This window comes from Ictalurus furcatus, chromosome 12 (genome assembly GCF_023375685.1).
Source record: "Ictalurus furcatus strain D&B chromosome 12, Billie_1.0, whole genome shotgun sequence".
NCBI lineage: Eukaryota > Metazoa > Chordata > Actinopteri > Siluriformes > Ictaluridae > Ictalurus > Ictalurus furcatus.
Genome location: NC_071266.1, coordinates 15311252 through 15333665, shown reverse-complemented (window position 1 = coordinate 15333665; position 22414 = coordinate 15311252). Strand labels below are relative to the sequence as shown.

At 39.3% G+C, this 22414-nt stretch overlaps 2 protein-coding genes across 10 annotated transcripts in view; both read left to right on the top strand.

Annotated features, from left to right (window-relative positions):
• setdb1a (SET domain bifurcated histone lysine methyltransferase 1a) overlaps positions 1 to 898 on the top strand; it is an 18103-nt gene extending 17205 nt beyond the window's left edge. For all 6 annotated transcript variants that reach the window (XM_053637135.1, XM_053637133.1, XM_053637134.1 and 3 more), the window contains 2 exons: positions 274 to 362; positions 538 to 898. In XM_053637135.1, coding sequence (XP_053493110.1) covers positions 274 to 362; positions 538 to 655 — 207 coding nt within the window. In that variant the 3' untranslated portion in view covers positions 656 to 898. The remainder of the gene's footprint in view (positions 1 to 273; positions 363 to 537) is intronic.
• A 2895-nt stretch (positions 899 to 3793) lies between these two features.
• clk2a (CDC-like kinase 2a) lies at positions 3794 to 21038 on the top strand. 4 transcript variants are annotated; one of them, XM_053637136.1, is made up of 14 exons: positions 3794 to 4063; positions 5202 to 5457; positions 8357 to 8550; positions 9511 to 9751; positions 10662 to 10752; positions 11521 to 11587; positions 12101 to 12217; positions 13548 to 13714; positions 13868 to 13962; positions 14101 to 14230; positions 16483 to 16565; positions 16929 to 17008; positions 18866 to 18956; positions 19760 to 21038. In XM_053637136.1, the coding sequence occupies exons 2-14, from the start codon at positions 5371 to 5373 to the stop codon at positions 19949 to 19951; spliced, it is 1635 nt and encodes a 544-aa protein (XP_053493111.1). In that variant the 5' UTR covers positions 3794 to 4063; positions 5202 to 5370; the 3' UTR covers positions 19952 to 21038. The 4 variants fall into 4 exon arrangements, with proteins under 4 accessions (XP_053493111.1, XP_053493113.1, XP_053493112.1 ...); XM_053637137.1 differs by lacking the exon at positions 3794 to 4063 and adding an exon at positions 4086 to 4503; XM_053637138.1 differs by lacking the exon at positions 5202 to 5457 and having other exon boundaries at positions 3795 to 4063.
• The last annotated feature ends 1376 nt before the right edge of the window (positions 21039 to 22414 follow it).

The following is a 22414-nucleotide window of genomic DNA, read 5'->3' as shown; positions in this document are numbered from 1 at the left end:
CACCCTTCCGGACACCACCACAGCGAACAAATAGTTGATGAGTTTGTCTAAGACGAACGGTAGCATCCACATAACACCTCAAAGCTTGCACAGGACACAAGAGGAGATCCCTCGACTCATTCAATTGGGGCGAACAATGAAATGCAGCCAGATTAATAGACTGATTCACAATCTGAGGAAACAGAACCTTTTGCTGCAAAAAAAACAACCTGAGAAATTTAAAAAGATGTCGATTCTTTGTTCACTCCTTAACCTGTCCCCTCATGTCCACAGCATAGCTGCAGTCCCAATTTGTTCGTTCAAAATGTTTTCGTCGACACGCATGACCTCCGCTTCCCCTGGGTTGCGTTCTTCACCAGCAAGTGAGTGACTCTGTTTAATACATAAAGCGCTTTATGTTTTCATCACAGACACAGGACATGTTTTAAAGGTTTTATTCAGTGACTGCTCTCATGTAAACATTAATTTCCCTCTGTGTATGTATGTATGTATGTGTGTGTGTGTGTGTGTGTGTGTGTGTGTGTGTGTGTGTGTCAGGCGTATCAGGGCTGGAACGGAGCTGACATGGGATTACAGCTATGAGGTGGGCAGTGTGGAAGGAAAGGTACTACTCTGCTGTTGTGGCTCGGCCGAATGCACGGGCCGGTTACTCTGAATTCCTCCATTTACCATCACTAAATCTTTCGAAACAGACTGTTTGGTTTCTGGAGAACATCACACTAGTTTTGTGATGGACAGGGGGATTTGTTTGACACGTTCAGGTTCCTTACTTGCTATGTTTGCAAAGCAATTTAGGCTGGTTGTACATGACTTGCTTTTAAACTATTATAACCAATTAAATCTCAAATAAATTTAAATAGGAATTTGGATATGTTGTTAATAAAAAGGTTGAAGATTTTCACTGAGTGGGTGTGTTTTAATTAATAGCAATACTTAAAGTATTATATATAAAATCAATAAAACTTGAGAATTTGAAATGATTATTATTGTGGGGGAATGTTAAAAAAAATAAATGGTAACACTTTATTTGACAGGTAAATATGCAGTGCCTTTATAACCCATTCATACACATTGCATAAATATTTCATAAAGCAATGCTGGAGAAAATGTCCAAATGTGTACAAGGATATCAGGTTTTATGCAGCTTTGTCTTTACATGGAAGAGAAAAACAACAGCCAATAATTATCATTATGAGTTGCCTGATTGACTATTGGGTTACTGTATTTATTAGATCCATATCTTGCAATTTATTACCTTACTTTTACTAACAGCAATTTGAGAAAGATGTAGAAAACACGCATAGTGCTTCATAAGTGCATGTTATAGATGTAAATTTGATTAACACTTCATTTGGCTGGTATGTGGACTCCATAATTAAGAAGCTGTATTGTAATGGTGTTCCATAATCATATTAATACAAATAGCATTTAGTTACATGCTCCTATAAGAAGTGTATATGCCAAACAGTCATAACATTAAAACCACTGAAAGGTGACGTGAATAACATAGATGCCATTTTAACAAGATATTCAATCAAGGGGTGGGATATATTAGGCAGCAAGTGAACAATCAGTTCTTGAAGTTGATGTGTTGGAAGCATGGGTGAGCGTAAGGTTCTGAGTGACTTTGACAAGGGACAAGCTGTGATGGCTAGATGACTGGGTCAGAGCATCTCCAAAACAGTAGGTCTTGTAGGTTGTTCCAGGTATGATGTGGTTAGTACCTACCAAAAATGGTCCTGGCATTCATGTGGATATTACTTTGGTGTGTACCACATAACTAAGGATTGTTGCAGACCAAGTACACCCCTTCATGGTAACGGTATTCCCTAATGGCAGGAACATGACAAAGAGTTCAAGTTCTTGACATGGCCTCCAAATTAACCAGATCTCAATCCGATCGAGCATCTGTGGTATGTGCTGGATAAACAAGTCCGATCCATGGAGGCCCCACCTTGCAACTTACAGGACTTAAAGGATCTGCTGCTAACGTCTTGGTGGTAGATACCACAGCACACCTTCAGAGGTCTTGTGAAGTCCATGCCTCGATGAGTCAGAGCTGTTTTGGTGGCACAAGGGGGACCTGCACAATATTAGGCAGGTGGTTTTAATGTTATGTCTGATATATGGTAATTTGCAAAATGTCTCCACCTGCCATCTTACCTTTTGTGAGGTGTATCTACATCATAGCCCCATTCCAATACAGCTTCTTATTTATTAAGCCTATATACCAGTTCAAATGAATAATTTTAATGCCCTCAAACTAAAAGTTTTTGATCAAATTTACATACAACACAATATCTCAGTATGATAATGACTCATAGTAATAATTGATGGCTGTTGTTTTCTTGTCCATGTAAAGACAAAGCTGTGTAAAACCTCTAATATTGTCATATGCGTTATAAAAAAGAAAATTCTCCAGCATAAAATGCACTATGTACACTATATGACCAAATGTATGTGGAAACCCCTCCTTATGACTGCGTTCGGGTGTTTCAGCCACACTCGTTGCTAACAGCTGCATAAAATGAAGTACGTAGCCATGCAATCTCCATAGACTCAACTAACATCAGTGCCTGACCTCACTAATGCTAATCGGGCACAAATTCCCACAGATGCACTCTGGAAGAAATCCTTATTGGAAGGCTGTTAGAGTCTTAGAGCTGCAAAGAAACTCCATATTCATGCCCATGGTTTAATATAAGAAGCCTTTAAATTGTCACATGTACAGTTGTATATGTTGTAAACCTTTGAACAGGATGATCAGTGTAAATTGTTAGTACAGGGGTTTTCAAAGTGGGGGCCCCCAGGGGGCCTCAACAATTTGGTGTGAAAAATAAATAAATACATGATTCTCACTCTCAGACACACACACACACAATCAATTCCTAATGTAATTTAATGTAAAGATGAAAGAGGTAATAATAATAAAAAAACAGGGATATATTCAGAAGTCTGTATTTTTAATGTGTTTTAAAGACATCTTGGAAAAGGGGGGCCTTGGTCAAATGTTAATGCCATTTGGGGGGCCTTGCCCTGGAAAAGTTTGGGAACCCCTGTGTTAGTATTTTGTCTTCTGGGAGGCATGTACATATCTTATCCTGATCAAAACTTTACACCCCCCCCCACCGGCTCTTAATGTATTACGTTACCTTCTTGTGCATCAGTGAATGTTTGCACCTTTTGTAATAGTTGTGTACGAGTCCCTCAGTTGTCATCAGTGTGAAAATATGGATCTCAACATCACATGCTGGAAAAGCAAAGAATGTGCGGGACCTGGAGGATTTTTCTGAAGAAAAGTGGGCAGTTTAACTGCTCAGGACAAACAAGGGACTCATGAACAACTATCACAAAACATAAACACAGTCATTGATCATCCAGGTAACAACACACAGTATTAAGAATCAATCGTAATGTAAACTTTTAAACGGGGTAATTTTTCTAAATTCAGCTATTATCTTGTCTTGTTGACTATATGCAAACATCTGTTATGTGAAATAGCTTATTCAGGACAGTACTAAATAAACAACAACATGGAATTTCTATGATCCAGCTTATTTTGATAACAGTATTAAGATTTAGCAGATTATGCAGGGGGTATGCAAACGTTTGGGCACAGTGAAATTCTTTTCGTTGAATATCCCAGCTTGTTACAGAAGCTGGACTCGGATATGAGACGCCGCCCCTGGAGCAGATAAGGAATAAAGGCCTTACTCAACACCTGTATAAGGTCATACAGGTGTGATGATCAGGTGTCAACAAACAGTACAGTACATCTGGACATATACAGTGGTGTAGTGTGGGAACACTTCAACAAATAAAGTGTTAAGTACAGAGTCAAGACAAATGTAGTTGCACTACTTATCCAGTAGGGCGCATTTCTCTGGTTCTGGATTTGGGACACAGCCTCTTCAGTGTTGGTTGTAGGTGTTGGTGTTGCTGTAGAAGTGGGTGGAAGCTCGGTTTGCTAGTCGTCTAAAACTCAACCGACACAGAAACCGAGAGCTTGAGCGCCAACACGGATTTTCTTTGGGATAAACGCACAGGCCTTGCTGCTAAAACGGTAACAAAGCTAATTTTAGTCTCAGATTAAAACCTGCGCCATATATTACCCGTTTCTTTTCTTTTTCTTTTTTTTTAAGCGACTAGCTTTGGTTTGCTTTTGCTAACAGCCTCTTCATGCTAACCCCCTTAACTCAAGATGGCGGCTCGATGTGAGATTAAATATGTATCTACACGGGCGGATAGCTAGGCTAGCACCCTTAGCAAAACAGCTAGCTAAAGATATTTGATTAGTGCGAGGTTTCATTATTTTGTAAACACAGTGTTGTATGTGTGTGCCCGCGTTAGTGAACGATATTATTTTATAAAAGAGCATATTCAGGTGATATATAAAAGTTGTGGAAACGTTAGCAAGTTGGCTCAGTTTCACTTCTTAATATTGAGCTATTGAGCAAAGGGTGAAGGCCTGGAGAACCACACCACAACACAACCGCCTTACAGGTACATACAGCCATAGATATCTGTACAGGTGCGAGCATTTAATTAAATATCTTACTGAAAACAATATATATATTAATTATCAAGAACCAGACCATGAAAGTGAAGCGTTTAAATATACATGGAAAACTAAAATGTTTATGAATATCAGAGTAAGGTGAGCTCTGAGTCACTGACTGTCTCACCTGCACACCCCCAAATTATGCTTTAAAAAGAAAAAAAAACAACAACAACGCATAAAGCCAGATTGCTATTGATAAAAATTAAGGTACAATTCTTTTGTATTTGCCAAATGTATTTCTGTCAACAATAAATTCAGGTCTGTGCATGTATCTTGACATTTGTTTTTAGTTGAGCAACTTTTAAAAGGGATTCCCAAAAATTCAGGGCCTTGTATTTTTTCCTTAGTCTAGTAAGAACCAAACTACAGGGTGCTTTGACACCGCATAATCCGAATCAGACAGAAATTAATACTTGGTCTGGTTTGGTATAGTTTAGTTTCACGCTGTGGGCTGAAAACACTAGGAAAACTCGTTGTTTAGAAAGGGTGGGGGGGGGGGGGGAGCTTTTACCTGAAAAATCACCCAAGCACGGAGAACACTGAGCTGGAGAACAATGAATGACTAAATAATTGAAAACATTTTGTATATGCATCCCGTGTTTTTCCCTCTCTTGATTTTTCCCTGATCTTCCACCACCAGTCAGGCCTCCCCATCGTACTACAGCTACAAACCAGGGAAAGCGCTATCCGCCCCCTTCCGCATACATAAGAGACACCTACGATTGGCTGGTGTCGCTGTGATTGACATTGACATCCCTCCCATCCAGAAAGCACAGTCAGTTTATTCTGTCTTGGACTCCTGGCCACGGATGGCTGTCAGGATTCGTACTCGCGGTTTCCGGTCGACGGGGGGAACGCTTTTCTGTCACGCCACTCGGGAGCGTTTTTCTCTTTTGGTTAGTCCAAATCTAGCTCCGCACATAACATCACATTTCACGCATTTCATTTTTATACATGATCCCCAGTTACACCTGACACAGGTATTACATCACCTAATACAGTTATTTCAGCTGATCATGATTCACTGCTGCTGTTGTTTTTTGTATTTTAATGATTCCACCCTCATATAGCTTCATGTAAATCCTGCAAAATATGAGATTCACTGATAAAATCAAATCACAACACTGATCTATGAAGCATATCTGTGTCGTGTCTTGTACAGGAATATTCAGAGTTAAGAGGAAGTAATTATAGTTATATATATTTTATATTTATCTCCCCCCCCCCCCCCCAAGTTGCATGACCTAAACAGTAACTCAAATATATAGGCTATATAGGCTGTTTATATGTCGGGTATCAGCCACTAAACACAGGTGTATAGTGTATCTTGTTTAAAGAAAAAAAAAATGATTTCATTTGTAAATAACTTATTATTCAGCATTATTGTGATTTGTTGTTATTACTGAGCATTCATGTATACATTTCTCTGGAAATGTTTTTTTTCCCCCTGATGTGCTTACATTTTTGCAATCTGACCAAACAAAATAAGCAAAAACTAAGAGCTTTTTGGTGAAAATGCACACTTAGTTTTAATTTATATATCAGTTGTTCTGTTAAAATTAGCATCTTGTTTAGTATGTAGGGTTGTAACTAGCAATTATTTTCATAATCGATTATTCGGACGATGATTATTATTTATTTATTATTTGATTACTCTGGGGAGGGGTAAACTGTCACTACCATTTTTTTGTTTATTTAAAATAAAATCCATAAACTGTTACTTATATTAAACTTATAAAATTATAAAACAACTGTTTGTCCAATTATATATTACACACAGTTGCAGTCAAAATTGTTCATCCCCCCCCCCCCCCCCCCCCCCCCCCCAAAACACAACGAATGCTTCAAGTGGTTTCAACTGAAAATGCAACTTATAATGATTTTCTCTAGTTTTAAAATTGTTCAGCTCCCTGAACAGAATCCCTCACAACAGCACAATTATGCAAAACAGGTGTTGTCTCAAGCGCACCTGATGCAACTAATCCAGGGCTTCATTAGCTGCACCAGGTGTGCTTGAGCTGGAACACATGAAATACCTGAACTGGCTAGGGGTGGAAAATATATGAAATACCTGGATAGGGCAGAAACGGGAAGCTATTAACGGCTGCAGCCAGATTTCTGAGAAGGCAGGTTGTGAAAAACTCGAGTGACTGCAAAAGACCTGCAGCAAGACTTGGTGGCAACAGACACTGAGGTTTCAGTGAGCACAGTAAGGCGCGTACTAAACGCAGAAGGTTTCCATGCCAGAACTCCAAGACGTACACCACTACTGACCCAAAAGCACAAGAAAACTCGGCTCAAAATCATATAAATAAGCCACAGAAGTTTTGGGATTTTGTCCTGTGTAGCGAGGAAACAAAACTGGAACTTTTCAGCACTATGGATCAGCGGTATGTCTGGAGGAAGAAGAATGAATAAAGAACACTCTGTCCACAGTCAAGCATGGTGGTGGCTCGGTGATGCTCTGGGGCTGCTTTGCATCCTCTGCCACTGGAAACCTGCAGCGTGTGGAAGGCAAGATGGATTCATTGAAGTATCAGGAAATCCTAGGAGAAAACGTCATGCTGTCTGTGAGGAAGCTGAAGCTGGGGCGTCATTGGACCTTCCAACAGGACAATGATCCCAAGCATACCTCAAATTCCACCAATGCTTGGTTGCAGAAGTAGTCCTGGAAGATTCTACAGGGCCATCACAGTCACCTGACTTAAATCCCTAGAAAATCTCTGGTGGGATTTGAAGAAGGCGGTTGCAGCACGCAAACCCAAGAATATTACTGAACTGGAGGCCACTGCTCATGAGGAATGGGCTAAGATTCCTCAGGAACGCTGCCAGAAGCTGGTGTCTGGCTATGCATCTCATTTGCAGCAGGTCATAACAGCAAAAGTACAAAAAGTGCAAAAGTGTACAGTACGTTCCAGATATTCACGAGCTCTTTTCTTGGTAATGCTTTTGATGAAGCATAACCAAAGATTTAATTCCCATTCTGTGTTTTTTCCTTAATTAACGCCTTGAGGATTTTCCCATCTACTTAAACTTGCATTGGGGAAGATTAGTCATGTTTTTCACATGGGATTGATATTTAAATGTTTTTTTTCCCCCTTGACCCCACCCATCTTCCTGAAGCTCAGTGCCCAGGATGTACCATGGCCCGTCAAGTCGAGAGTGTGTAAAATGACAGACAGGAGGCCAATCCAAACATGAACAAGCATTCTGGGTTTCTAAATGTGTTTTCTCAATTGTGCTTGGCTTAAACCGATATTTTTGATTGTTTTACATACTAATGATGAAGACAAAAAATAGACTATTGCACCTTTGAGTCCTTAAAGAGATTTTAAAGATCAGCAGCTAGCGTGAGAATATATATGGAGATCTTAAACTTATTTAGTAAGGATTTTTTTATTTATTTATTTATTTATTTTTAAGTATGGATTTTTTTTGTGTGTGTAGTTTTTGGCTCTTGATTTGTCATGTGCAATCTATCCTGTTGTGCCGTAATTAGGGGGCAGTTGTGGCTTGAGGTTAAGGCTCTGGGTTACTGATTGGAAGGTCGGGGGTCCCTAGCACTGCCACTGTTGGCCCCTTGAGCAAGGCCCTTAACCCTCTCTGCTCCAGGGGTGCCGTATCATGGCTGACCCTGCACTCTGACCCCAACCTCCTAACATGCTGGGATATGCAAAGAAAAAAATAATTTAATTGTGCTGTAATGTGATTGTGGCCAATAAAGACTAATTATCAATAATTGGATCAGATTTATTGTTTTGAATAATCATCTACTTCATGTCTCTGTGTGTTCAGATGCCCCATTCTAGGCGGTACGCATCGTCGGAGCGGGCCAGCCGCAGCAGCTATCAGGACCGCTATCGCGAGCGTGACCGAGAGCGAGGGAGAAAGCCCAGACACCGGCGCTCGCGAACCTTCTCCTCAAGCAGCGACCGAGAAAGGAGGGGACGAGTACACAGGCAGGAGGCCACCTACGCACGCTCCAGGAGGTAAGCAAGAAAAAAATGTTATTGAATATCTAAAATGAAAATCACACTAGCTTTTTTTTTGTAACGTAAACTGGAACTAAACTAGCTTATGAAAATGGTCTCTATATAGGTTATGCTTTCATTCATTTTCCGTTTTATTCACACGGTGCGTCTCAATCAGCTCCCTAGGTGGTGAATTAGTACACAGTATAGTGTACATGAGTTAGGGCGTTGGTAAGGACCCTGGCTCACTACACATCGGGACAATGATGTGACGTGACTACGTACTCGTCACCACTGATGTTTATCAGCAACAGGCAGGACCGATATAATTCTGACATTATATGTGGTCTAAATTTGTTAGCTTAATCACATGCGGTTTTGTTTCTTTGTACGTCAAGTACGATCGTAGGCTAGCTACCGGATTTAGATTCAAACTGTATATAGAACGCCATATAAAGAAGAAGATCGCTAATGTACGTAATCAATTGAGAGCCACAACAACGACAACAAACTCCTTACAATCGTAGACGAAGTTAACCGAGCTGAAAGGTTTCAGAAAACATGACGTCACTTCCAGTAAAGGAACATAGTGAGTATCGATGCTCCCTGGTATTTGTGGTGCATCATGGGATTTACTGTTTTTTTTTTTTTTTATGGGGCAGCGAATGTTCCAGTGCACTGGAAGGATTTTGTGATTGAGACAGCCCTTAAAATGGCTGACCCCCTGTTCAGTGCCCTGACTACTGAACTACGGAGCTGATTCAGACACACCCTTGGTTGTGAAAAATTATGAGCGCTGTTTAACTCGGTGTAAGATGGCTGCAGAATTATTAAAGTAGCTAAAAGAAAACCTCTGATGAATTGTATTCGGGAGCAATTTGAATCATTCTAAACATCGTTTATTAGCGCTCGCCTTTTTAATTGTCTTTATTGAATAAAACGTTTGCTCAGGAGTAAACGGTTCTTTCGTTCTTCCAGCTACGACAACCGTTCTGTGGACAGGAGGCCATACGACAGGCGCTACGGAGAAGGCTACCGGCGGCAGGAGCACGAACGAGAACGCGACCGTGAACGTGAGCGACTGTCCCCGGACAACTACCACTCCCGCGACCCTTCCACCAGTTATGACTACCGCCGCATGCACCAACGCCACAAAGGCAGCAGGCGTAAGCACAAACGAAGGCGGCGTAGAACCAGGTCCTATAGCCCATCCTCCTCGGTGAGTACTTCCCAGCCCAGGCCTTGCTCCTCTCTCTGTCTCTCTCTCTGTCTGTCTGTCTCTCTCTCCCTGTCTCTATCTTTCTCTCTTTTTTTTACTCAATTTAACATTTTCTTCTCTACAGACCCAGGACTTGGTAAGTATGAATTCCTTTTGTTTTTGTTTTTGTTTTGTTTTGTTTTCCCTCCCCTTTTGATTTGTCAGTGTTTTTGTACATATTAGTAAAACAGGCAGGTTTTTTTATTTGGATATGCAAAAAATCCTACTTTAATGGAAGTTTATTACCTTGTAGTCATTACCTTATATAAAGTAGTTTTAATGACAAGTTTGTGTCTTTATTTCTCTATACATTCCTCCTCTTTATTCCTTCCTTTCTCTCATTATTTCATTGCTTTAGAGCTGAGGAAAAAAACTGAGAAAAGATTATTTGATTAAAAGTATTTAGATTTTTCCTCCATGCAATGGATTTCTTGCTTCCCCCCCCACTTGATAGTGCAACAAGTTTCAGTCTGTATCAACTTGTGTAATGTGATGGTTACCAGTTCCTTTTGCTTATGTGTTGCTCTTGTATACATAAATGTTTATGATGCAGGTTTTTTTGTCAGGGGCGCTAGACAGGAGGTTGAGGGGAGGGGAGAGACATGTAGAGAGCAAGCAAAAGGGTCAAAATGTGATCTTTGACTTGTTCCCTTGCACTATATCCCTATCGTTATATATCTATCTTCTCACGTGGTGTCATACGAACCGCCCCATGATCACCAAACCTACGTACACCACCATCACCACCACTGCTTCTCTCCGTCGCCATGGCTACGGCTGCCCCTTCCACCCTACCCTCTCGGCCCACCCCCTTCCTGCTTTGGCGGTTGTGTCGTGACCTGTGACCCTGGCCGGGGGGGCTGAAAAGCAGCGGAGTGCCAGTGGGACGCGGCCGCTATGTGTGAGGGACGACGAGGAGGGTCACCTGATCTGTCGGAGTGGCGACGTCCTGCAAGAGAGATGTACACACTGCCACTACTACTACTACTCCTCTACTCTTATATCGTAACCTTTCTCCCTATCAGTAGCAGCACAGAGCATACACACTCACACGCGAGGGCAAGAGGTCATGATGTTGATGATTTTCGATTGTTAGAATAGACCAGGATGTTAAGATATCTTAATTTTCATACACGTGTATATTTTTAGCCATTTTCCTTTGTACCAGGTGCGTTACAGGGATGTTTAAAAAGCTTTTACAGCTTTTGATATCCTTGTTCTTTTAGAATTTCTTCTTTTTAATGTCTTTGCATAGTCATTTTTCCCTCCCTGGAACGTCATAGTACTAGGTTTTAGTTTTGCTTCCTACGCGTTAGTCTAGTTTAGATCTCGTTTCAGCATTTTAATCATTTAGTTTGGGGTGGGATTGGGTGGCTCCCTGTTTATTTTTTATTTTTTGAATCCATTTTTCCAGTGATTCCTCAGCAGGGGGACGTTGTTGTTGTTTTTATTCCAGTAGTTTTCACAGTATTTTCAGGGTTGAATAATTATCCCAACTTTGTTTGCTAACCTTGTTGGGCCGACGGTGTGCAAATCGGTTGTGCATTTTAGCTTAATTTGTAACGAATAATGGGTTGAAGGGGGGAGTGCCAGAGACGCTAAAGCATTTATCGCCTGCCTTTTTGGTTCTCTTGCCTGTTTACCTTTTTGTTAATATCATTTACTTCTTTCCTTTTTTTGTCTTTTTTTTTATCTCTCCTCTTTTTTTTCCCCGTCTATCTCCGTCTCAGATGAAATTGTCGGCACTTTGGGCGAGGGAACGTTCGGAAGGGTGATGGAATGCATTGACCATCGCAGGTAAATTCCTTATACAGTTATTTCTGTATATTTCAGCTGCTTTTCTAAGCTGTCTAAACTAATTTTTATTATTAAGATACAAGACTAGTCTTTCGTGTAGCGATTTCAAACGTTTAAAGAGGAATGATTTTTAAATTGTTCATGTAGCATGCTTAAGGTCTTGACAGAACTATCTTGAGCAAATCGGTTCTTATTTTTGTTATTTTTTGTGAACACTGCGATGAATACACCCTTAGAAACATTTATGGGCAAATAGAGAAGGTTCATAGTCCCAAAATGTGCTGTTTTGTTTAAATAAATAAAAACTATTTGCATAAAAATGAACACCCATGTAAAATGTTTCAGGTGCGTCTTGTGAGTCGAGTTGATTGAAAAGAAATGATTGCATTGTTTTTATACAAAAAGCTTTTTTTTTTATTGTTGTCTTCTAAAGCTGTGTTTAGTTGTTTGTTTTTAGTAATTGGTTGTTTGGACTGTTTCCTTGTAACATTTTTATAATTTTTTTTATTTCAGAGGTGGATCCCATGTGGCTCTGAAAATCATTAAAAATGTTGAGAAGTACAAGGAGGCCGCGCGACTGGAAATCAATGTACTGGAAAGGATCAATGAGCGAGACCCTGAAAACAAAAAGTGAGAGGACTGGATCAACAGTATCAAACTTATTCTGCATATCCTGTACATATGTGACTTTAAATCGGAGGTTCCCGTACTTTTTTTAGGCGAACGACGTGAAATGGATGTAATAAATTTTCTCCGACCCCAAACTTTGACCAACTTAGGTTTTTTTTTTTTTAGTTCCAGATTTGAACATTTTATTATGTTAATGAAGAAGCACAGGGGTCTGGTTTTTGCTTGCAGCATTGCTCACAGACTCCCCTGCATAATTTACGTAGCCTAGATCTGGAAGATTTAAAAGCACCATTAACCAAATGGTACGTCAGAACCAAAACATCCCTGTTCATCAGCTTTCCAAGTCAAACTGTAAAATGTTTAGCAGTTTCATGCACAACATTGTTAAACACGCAGACGAGCTCGGTTTCTCTTTAAAACTTTCCGCTGTCGTCGTGATTGTTGTCATGAGCTGTGTCTCAAATCGAAAACCCTGACCTCAAAATGATTTACTAATCAAACTTTTGGTAAGTTTGAAGAAGACATGTTTACGGACTTGTCAGATCTATTTCGAACAAATCTGTTATTTTAGTTGTTTTTAAAATTTATTTATGTATTTATTGTTATTTTAATGACTGCAGTGATGAAAACACCCAGAGAAACATTCACGGGCCTATAGAGAAGGTTCACAGTGCCAAAATGTGCTGTTTTTTATTTTTCATTTTTAAAAAGGCTCGGTTTATCTTTTAAACTTTCCACTGTCGTGATTTTCACGAGCAAATCGAAAACTCTGACCTTACTCTCCAAAGGATTTACTAATCTAGAAACACAGAACTTTTGGTAAGTTTGAAGGTGAAAGGAAAGGTATTTTAAATTCTATAAAGACTTCTCAAAACCAGTTAGTGTTAGTACTCAATAATGGTTTAGATTAGTACACAAGTATGCGATTTGAGACCCATCGCTAGTTTGGTTAATTTGAATATTGTTTATTGTGCTAATTCACCTATTCAGAATAGTGAAAAAGACTAAAATAGCACATAACAGGAAATCGGTCTTCGATATTTTTAATATTAATTTGTAAAATAAATAAGCGAAACTTAAGAGGAGATTGTGAGCATTTGTAAAGCCACGTTTTGAAACCCCTGCTTTAAACTGTGCCATGCACGTCATTTGAAAATGTTGTGTTGCGTAATTGTTTTGCGTTCAGTTGAAGATACAGCTAGTAGAATATTTTGTTTAATTAGAGAACTAAAGACACTAGCTCCGAGACAATAATCTAGTTAATTTTCCTCCAGGCCTGTCTGACCTACTTAACTTTTTTTCCCTCCTGTTTTCCTTCTTCGTCTTGCAGTCTGTGTGTACGGATGTTTGACTGGTTTGACTACCATGGCCACATGTGTCTCAGCTTTGAGCTGTTAGCACTCAGCACCTTTGACTTCCTGAAGGAGAACAATTACCTGCCTTATTCCATCAGCCAGGTCCGACACATGGCCTACCAGCTCTGCCTATCTGTCAAGTGTGAGTACCACCACTAAAAATAAATCCTAAATCTCATAAGGCTTGTGTAACTGACAGCTAAATTTGAAAGTGATGTTGAGCACTTTTTAGGAGTTTGTAAAATCGAAGTATTGCCATTGATTCTCATTGAATGTTTACTTAACTTCTCTACAGTTCTGCATGACAACAAGCTGACCCACACAGATTTAAAACCAGAGAATATTCTATTTGTCAACTCGGACTTCACCATGACATACAACATAGAGAAGGTGAATGTATGCCCATTGCTCTACTGGAGGCAGTATTTGCTTGGAGCCCGCAGATTGCCGCTTGCGGCTACATTTTTTTGTTATTCTTGCCTGTTAGAATGAACTGTTTATACAGGTGTTTCTTGTTTTCTGGTTTAGAAGAGAGACGAGCGTACAGTGAAGAGCACTGCAGTGAGGGTAGTAGATTTTGGCAGTGCTACATTTGACCATGAACACCACAGTACAATCGTCTCCACCAGGCACTATCGTGCACCTGAGGTTATTCTTGGTAAGTGTGAAGCCTTGACCACACTGTTCCAGACCACCTTATTCAGATTTATTCTTTAGGACAACTATAACTTTTGAATATTTTATCGTATATCAGTAACATACATAAGTAATATGTAAGGTAAGTGACTAACATCTTATGGAATGTCCCTTGCACTGACCTACTACTAGTGTAGTTCAGCTTACTTTCTTGATCAGGAGGTGTGTTTCAAAGGGTGCATCTCTTTTCCTAGTCACATCCAGCTTCGGAAAATACATAAGGTTTAAAACGAGACATGGCGTTGTGTTATGGGGGATCTATGCTTGGGTGGTGTAATAACCCCCGACTTGAAGCAGAAGAAGTCATGCGCGAGCTCTGTTTCTCCCCAAACTTTCTGCCATCGTCGTGATTATTGTTGTGAACTGCGTCTCAAAATCGAAAACTCAGGAAGACTGGTACGTAAAACAGACTCAGATTAGGTTTAAAGGTTACATGAGAGGTCTTTAAAATTCAAACATTAACTGTAATAGTAACACTGGTTTAAAAAACCATCATAAATAGTACATAAATACTAAATATGAGACAGAACGCTAGTTTGTTTAGCGGTGGTAGATGATGGGAAATTTTTTTTATGCCCACTTTTATTGTTGAACAGGATGGTGAAAAGACTAAAATGGCACGTACGCTATTCATTTAAACGTGGCTTGTTCGAATATGACTCCCAGTAACAATTCAAAATATTAAAAATTTGACTTTATAGTTACATTGTTGTTTATCATATTAATTTGTAATACAACAAAATGGACACAATTTTGTCCATCAATCTTAGGGTCCCTGATTTAGTGACATTCTGTTACCACTAGGTGGTGCTGTATTTCTAGGAACCGTTTTGAATCATCAGTGTGTAGATACACTAGATAAGGTTTTTAAAGTTAGGTTTACATCATCTATATGCTCTGACGACTCTGAGGCTTGAGATCATGTGCAAAATGTCATTGTCCTATCCTGCCTCCTAACTGTCTCTGTTTGACAACAGTTTCGCCTGTTGCTTTGGGGAAGGATAGACACACTGAAGGAGGAAAGGACATGGGGGTGACCAGACGATACACGTGCATGTTACACAGTTAAAGGGGGGGGGGATCAGGCTCATTCAGTCAGTATTTTTTGATTAATTACCCATTAACATCTTTCAAAACTGAAGTTGGGATTGTAAAAAAACATTATTTTCTGTAACTAAGCTCATTATAAAATTTACGTAAATGATTAAAACTACACGTGTGTGCTGTAGCAGACAGCAGAGGAGATGATTATTGAATTCTTCTAGAGTGAAGTCACCCTGATGAACAATGTTTTAATTTTCTTAATTTAATCCCCCGTTCATGATTTGTGAGCGAAGACATTCGCTCAAGCACGGACAATGGAAGATAAGATGCATCAGAGAAAGATGCGGCTAGTAAAGTTTGTATGGGGGACAAAATAGGCTAAAAGGAAACTCGTTACGAAAATACAACACTGTTTTTGTCGATCTTAAGGCTGTAAACACAATGTCTGTTAAATCGTCCTGCTCAATGATGGTCGGAACCTTTCAGCGATTCCCAGTTCAGTCGTCAATCGTACCAAGCCTATTGTTGATAGTGAATTTTATTTACCACTTTCCATAATTTCTTTAAATGCCCTTTGAATAAAAAGTCTTGCATGCGTTATTATTATTATTATGTATAGCCATTAGAGGTCGACTGGTTGATGGGTTTTGCCGATTAATCGGCACCAATAACTGATTGCAGGAACTATCACTTATTGGCAAAAATCCACACCGATAGTTTTTTCCGGTTTTGGCTGAGAAGGGACCGCTGTCATTATACTGTAAGAGAGCAGCCTCTAGAGGCGAAATAAAAACCATCACTGACAAATTTTGTTGTGAGGTTTGAAGTGTTTTGTGTCTCTATTGTTATGTTATTTGAAGTGTTGCTTTTTTATGCTTCAGTTTGGATGCATCTCGTATATTTACTTTAATATTTATTAATAGTTAATATATATTTATATTTTTATGTTAAAAAGTAAATGACATTTTCGTGGTACAGTCAATACTGTTAATTTTTTAAAAATAAAGTTCAGCAATATTTTACTTTGAGTGTTATGTTTTCATTCTGTATCAATTTTAATCAAACTACCGGTTGATTAGTAGTTAACTTAGTTATCCACTATCGGTTGACTGTTAACAGTCATGGTGCACCTTATTAATCTGTTATCTATGTGAATGTGTTTCCATGCAGAAATGGGTTGGAGCCAGCCGTGTGATGTGTGGAGTATTGGCTGCATCCTCTTCGAGTATTACCTTGGCTTCACACTTTTTCAGGTGTGCTGCTGGTTTTTCTTTCTTCTTTTGGTTCATGCTGTTTGCAGGTCATGGCTGCAGGCACACACAGTTGTATGTGTATGTGCAGAAGACGAGGCATTTAAACACTAGTTCAATTTGGTCTGAGGCCACTAATGGGTGTGTCGTGTACCCTGAGACCCTGTATGCTCTCGCTAATTCTTCCTCTGTGCTTTTTTTTTTTCTTCCTCTTTCTTTCTCAGTTGCCTTTACAGATACTACTCTGCACAGCATTAGAACATTGTTCTTTTAATTTCGGCTCTCTAACAATAAAAAATTTGATCTTCTTTAACGTCTGAGACTGTTGTTCTCCGCTTAGTAGTGCTGTCATCTCTTCTTTTCCAGACTCATGATAACAGGGAGCACTTAGCCATGATGGAGAGGATATTGGGTCCTGTCCCTTCCAGGATGATCCGCAAAACGAGGTAAGGCCCCGCCAGTACACACACATGCACACATACACCGTTCATTTCACCAAAACACATTATTAGATGAGTGAGTGTACAAACCATTCATATATATATATATGCTGTTTCTATGACGTTTGTGTGCTGTCATGTACATGTACATCATGTCCTGTGTATTTATTGTATTATGCAGTTGCTGCTTTACTAATTTTTAAAAATCCTTTCATGCATTGTGTCCTATTTCATGGACAGTCAGTTTAAAGCTGGTTTTATATGTAAAAAGAGCTTTAAATTAATATGTATTTATTTTAGGAAAATATTAAAGATAAGATCACCTCCAAATCACTTGCATTACTGAAATTTAACAAACTTCTGTAGCACTCTAGACTAGTTTGTCATCAGTCTTTACTAACTACATAATTTCTACACAATAACACAAGAAATAACTAAACAAAATATATTTAAAAAAAAAAAAAACACCAAACAATTTAGTGCCAGACTGAGCACCATAGATTTTTAGTATGTATGGGTTTTGTATTTTTTTTTTTTTGTTGGGGGGGGTTATTATTTCTTTACCTTGAGTCATGCATCAGTCTTTAACTGTGTTTATATTTCTTTTATTTTGTTAAATATTTTAGAACTAAATAATAACCAATTTTGGATATCGTAAGGTTAAAAACAGTTTAAAAAAAAATTATTTTATGCATTATTCTTATTTATTTATTTATTAAACTCATGGTATTCCATTTCCATGGACAATCCTACTCTTCATTATATTATTGCTTTGTGTTTTTATATTTATATATATATATATATATATATATATATGGATGGTACAATGTAAAGAATTCTGGATATGCTTCTAAACTATTCATGCATGAAAGGGTTAAATTTGAGATTCAGAATATAGATAACATTTAAACATTTAGTTGTGTCAGTATCAGATAGGTAACTTTAGTGACTAAGAAGTATATTTCTTGCACTGTCTAGAAGGGGCGGCTGTGGCTCAGGTGGGAGAGCGGGTTGTCCACTGATCGTAGGGTTGGCGGTTCGATTCCTGGCCCACATACCTCCTCATTGGCAAAACACTTAACTCCAAGTTGATCACGCCATTGGTGTGTGTGTGGATGAGAAACAGTGTAGAGCCTCTGAGGTTAAAAATCGTTCCTCATTGGCAAAACACTTAACTCCAAGTTGATCACGCCATTGGTGTGTGTGTGGATGAGAAACAGTGTAGAGCCTCTGAGGTTAAAAATCGTTTTATATATATATATATATATATATATATATATATATATATATATATATATATATATATATATATATGTATATGTATATGTGCAGACTATCTAGTGATCTTAGCACAGCTTTTCCAAAAGTCAGGCTCATCCCTTTGAAGTAGCGGCTGTGCGAGCAGCATTCACACACTTGCCGTGTTTACTAATCTAGAAATTACAGAAGACTGGTACAGAAAACAGAACTTTTTAGAGGTTTTTAGAATTCGAACATTAATTGTAATGGGAAAACCTGCTAGTATAGTGGTTAGTATAGAGTTCGTACTCAGTAACGGTCTACGTAAGTATGTGACTTGAGATGCATGATTTTGAGTACAGCTGCTTTGTGTGGCGGAGGCAAATGGACAGGGCAATCTGTCTGTTTCTATTGTTCACACACTTCATTTAAATATGGCTTGGTTGAATGCGACTCCCAGTAATGTTCAAAATGATTAGTAAAATAAATGATTTGGAGTTTCTCTCGCGGCCCCACTTGGGGTCTTGACCCCTACATTAGGAATCCCTGTCTTTTACATCTTACATGTAATAGTGGTGTTTCGTGGATGGATTTGACGTGACCTGGAATTTTTAATCCTAACAGAAAGCAGAAGTACTTTTACCGTGGACGTCTCGACTGGGATGAAAACTCCTCAGCGGGACGATATGTTCGGGAGAACTGCAAGCCCTTGCGAGTAAGAGACTGGTTTTATTATTATTATTATTATTATTATTTGGCATCCAAACACTTGAACTGGAACCCTGTTGTCTTTCTTCTTCTTCTGATTCTTCCCAAAACAAATTGTACAGTCAGAATACACTTGAAACTTGTATTTCGTGTTTCCTGTATATAAAGATACATCAAGGCACAGTGAGAGAGCGTGATCAGCCCCACCCATTAATTTCTGCCATGATGGATATATAATATGCATAATATGCACAACCTACGTTTTTCAAACTACTCCTCCGATTTTTCACAAACTTGGTGTGAATCTACTCAGGACAAAATGAAACTCACTACAGATTTGTAAACAATATGGCCACATCACGTCATGTATTTGAAATACATGTTCTCTATAAGGTTCTGAGGATGTCTCCAACGGTTGGGGTGTGGTCATTGATAGGGGGTGGGGTTAAGTCCAAATAGCTGTTTGTCAGGAACCAAAAGTCTGATTGAGTTAAAATTTGGTGTGCCGTATTGTTTTGCTGGTGTGTAACTGAATTTTTAATCATCGCAAATACATGACCGCCTTCAGCCAATCCTCTTTCAGCAGGTGTTTCAGACAACTAGTATTGAGACAACTAGTATATCACTAAACTTGATGGGTATATTCATGCATGGTCTCCTTATTGTTTTATGTAACTTGCAATTACTGGCCACTGGAGGCGGTATTTGCGCAAAGTGCTTGGACCCTGCAGATCGCTGCTTGTGTCTATATTTGTTGATATTTTTACTGTTATTATGACTCCTTTAACTTATTCTGTCTCCGTTATTCAGCGGTACATCCTGTCGGAGGCTGAGGAGCATCACCAACTGTTCGACCTGATTGAGGCCATGCTGGAGTATGAGCCGCCAAAGCGCATCACTCTGGCTGCAGCGCTCAGGCATCAGTTCTTCCAGAGTCCCATCCCTGCTAGTGAGCAGACATCAGGAAAGCCTTGGGAGGCCAATCGTGACATTAGCCGGTGACGTTTGGCTCTACCTGCCTTAGATATTTGCGCTAAAAGAGAAAAAAAAACCTCTTCACGTTATTGAGGGATTGTGATCAGAGTTAGTGTGCAAGAACAATTGGAGTTCACCTGGTGAAGTTGATCCTTTTTTTTTTTTTTCCAGGCAAACCTCACTGACCAAGTAGTTTTAAGGTGGATACGAATTGTCAGGTTATACTGCCGTGTCCGCTTTAAAGTATTTAAGGGTGATACAGGACTTTGTTTTAAGTTGGAACTGGTTACAGTAGTTTCGTATTAGGAACTCATGGGTAGATTAAGTACCATAGGATGCCATTTCAAAGGTAACTCACAAACACAGAGTCTTCCACACATCAAGGACAAGATGGAAAGAAAATGCGTCCAGACACAACGCACGTGGAAAAGCTTAAGAGCGAATGTGTTGTTGCCTATATAACCATTAATAGGTTTGAAATTGGCAAAATGGAGAGAACATCTTTGAGTCATATCTGTTGTAGCAAAACCCAAACAAGGTTTTTTTTGTTGTTGTTTTCGAGAAGCTTTTGGGAAAAATATGAATGTAAACATGAAGAAAAGCACCAAACTGGCTGCATTGTTTGCATTGGATTCCATTGTAATTGGACACTGAGCCTGAATTACGGTCTCCTGCTTAGTCGTATTTTTATCGGACAGGCAATAGCTGAAGAGCTGTTTTGGCATAGACACACTCCTTGATCCTAGATCTGTCAGTCTCATTCAAACAGAAGCTACTATTCTATGTAGCTAAGTGTTGCGTCGTCGTCGTCCCCCCGGTGTGACTGCTACATCCACACACACACACACGTATTTTCTATTGAAGCCTTTTGTCCATGTGATCAAGCACAGACCTTTTGTGTTCTGTGTCATTCTTGCCAGCACAGGTTTACAGTATTTATTTAAATCAGCATTATTTTTGTTTTGTGTTTTTATATGAAGCTAAAGGTGTATATCTGTATATACAAATATATATGTATCATTGACTGTATAGAATAAAGGCTCTGTCTGTCTGCCTGACGTTTGTTAAAGTCGTGGCAGCTTTACAGGCAGAAAACAGCAGACATGTTGTCACATCTGGTCCGTCTCTTAATCAATCAATTTGTGTTTTGACTCTTATACCCCAGAAAGGAAACTATACATATGAGAATAACTCTTTAGTGAAGAGTATCTGCTTGCCGGCCATCTTGAGAGCTTTCGCAGTACCGTCTCTGATCATTTTCTGTTCATATTTCGTGACTTCTAATAGCTGGAAGACCTACAAGACATAAGCACCTACTGAATGACTGTTCTTGTACGTAATAATTGTGTAAAGATGGTGGTGTAGCAGGTAGCTTTGCTGTAATACAGCTCCAGCATTCTCAGTTCAGTCCTGAGCTTGCATCTGGTGTTCCGGATAGACTCCAGATCCACCAAGACCCTGATCTGGATAAAGAGATTACTGAAGATGAATGAATGAATAATATTAAACATCAGTGTTTCAGCGTGGCTACTGATTCATCACTGTGTCTCATATAGTCCCCTCTGAAAGTACTGGAACGGCAAGGCCAATTCTATCATTCTTGCTATACACTAAAGGTATTTGGGTTTGAGATCAAAAGATGAATGAGACGATAGATCAGAATTTCAGCTTTCATTTCCTGGTATTTATATGTGGATGTGTTAAACAGCTTTGTACATGGCACCTTTTGTCTGACCCCACACATTTTTCAAGTGATCAAAAAATTGGAACATGCGACTGACAAGTGTTTCTTGTTGTGCAGGTGGGTTCTGTTAGTTTGATTTTTAAATAATGAATAGCTTTGAATGTCTACTTTTGGTTTGAGCCCTGGGTTTCGTCTGTGAAGACTGCACTTGTTAAAAAGAATAAACTAACATGAAGACCAGAGAGCTGTCTATGGGAGAAAAGCAAGCCATTTTGAAGCTGAGAAAAGAGGGAAAAATCAATCAGAGCCATAGCCAGTACAACAATTTGAAAGAAAAAAAAAACCACTGGTGTACTGACAACCAGACATGGAACAGGTCAGTCAAGGAAAACAGCAGTTGATGACTTCAACGCTGTGAGGAAAAACCCCAAGACAACAGTCAGTCACATCAACAACCTCCACGGGGCAGGAGTGAAGGTATTACAATCCATCATTTGAAGAAGACTTCAAGAGCAGAAATATAGACACCATACCTCGAGATGCAAACCACTCATTAGCAATAAGAATCAGAAAGCCAGATTGGAATTCTGGCCACAAATTCTGGAACCAAGAGTAACCTCTACCGAATTGATGGAAAGGCCAAAGTGTGGAGAAAGAAAGGATCTAGTCATGATCCAAAACATGAGCTCATCAGTTATGCATGGTGGAGATAGTGTCATGGCTTGGGCTTGCATGGCTGCTTCAGGAACAGTCTCACTAATCTTTAACAGATCTGACAGTTTATAGCGAAATGCATCCAGTCTAAC

Bases quoted from the DNA above. Each gene is read 5' to 3' on its own strand.
- clk2a (XM_053637136.1), top strand. From the start codon at position 5,371: ATGGCTGTCAGGATTCGTACTCGCGGTTTCCGGTCGACGGGGGGAACG. The intron at 14,231-16,482 runs GTAAGTGTGAAG...GTTTCCATGCAG, and splicing joins TGCACCTGAGGTTATTCTTG to AAATGGGTTGGAGCCAGCCG. The intron at 18,957-19,759 runs GTAAGAGACTGG...TCCGTTATTCAG, and splicing joins AGAACTGCAAGCCCTTGCGA to CGGTACATCCTGTCGGAGGC.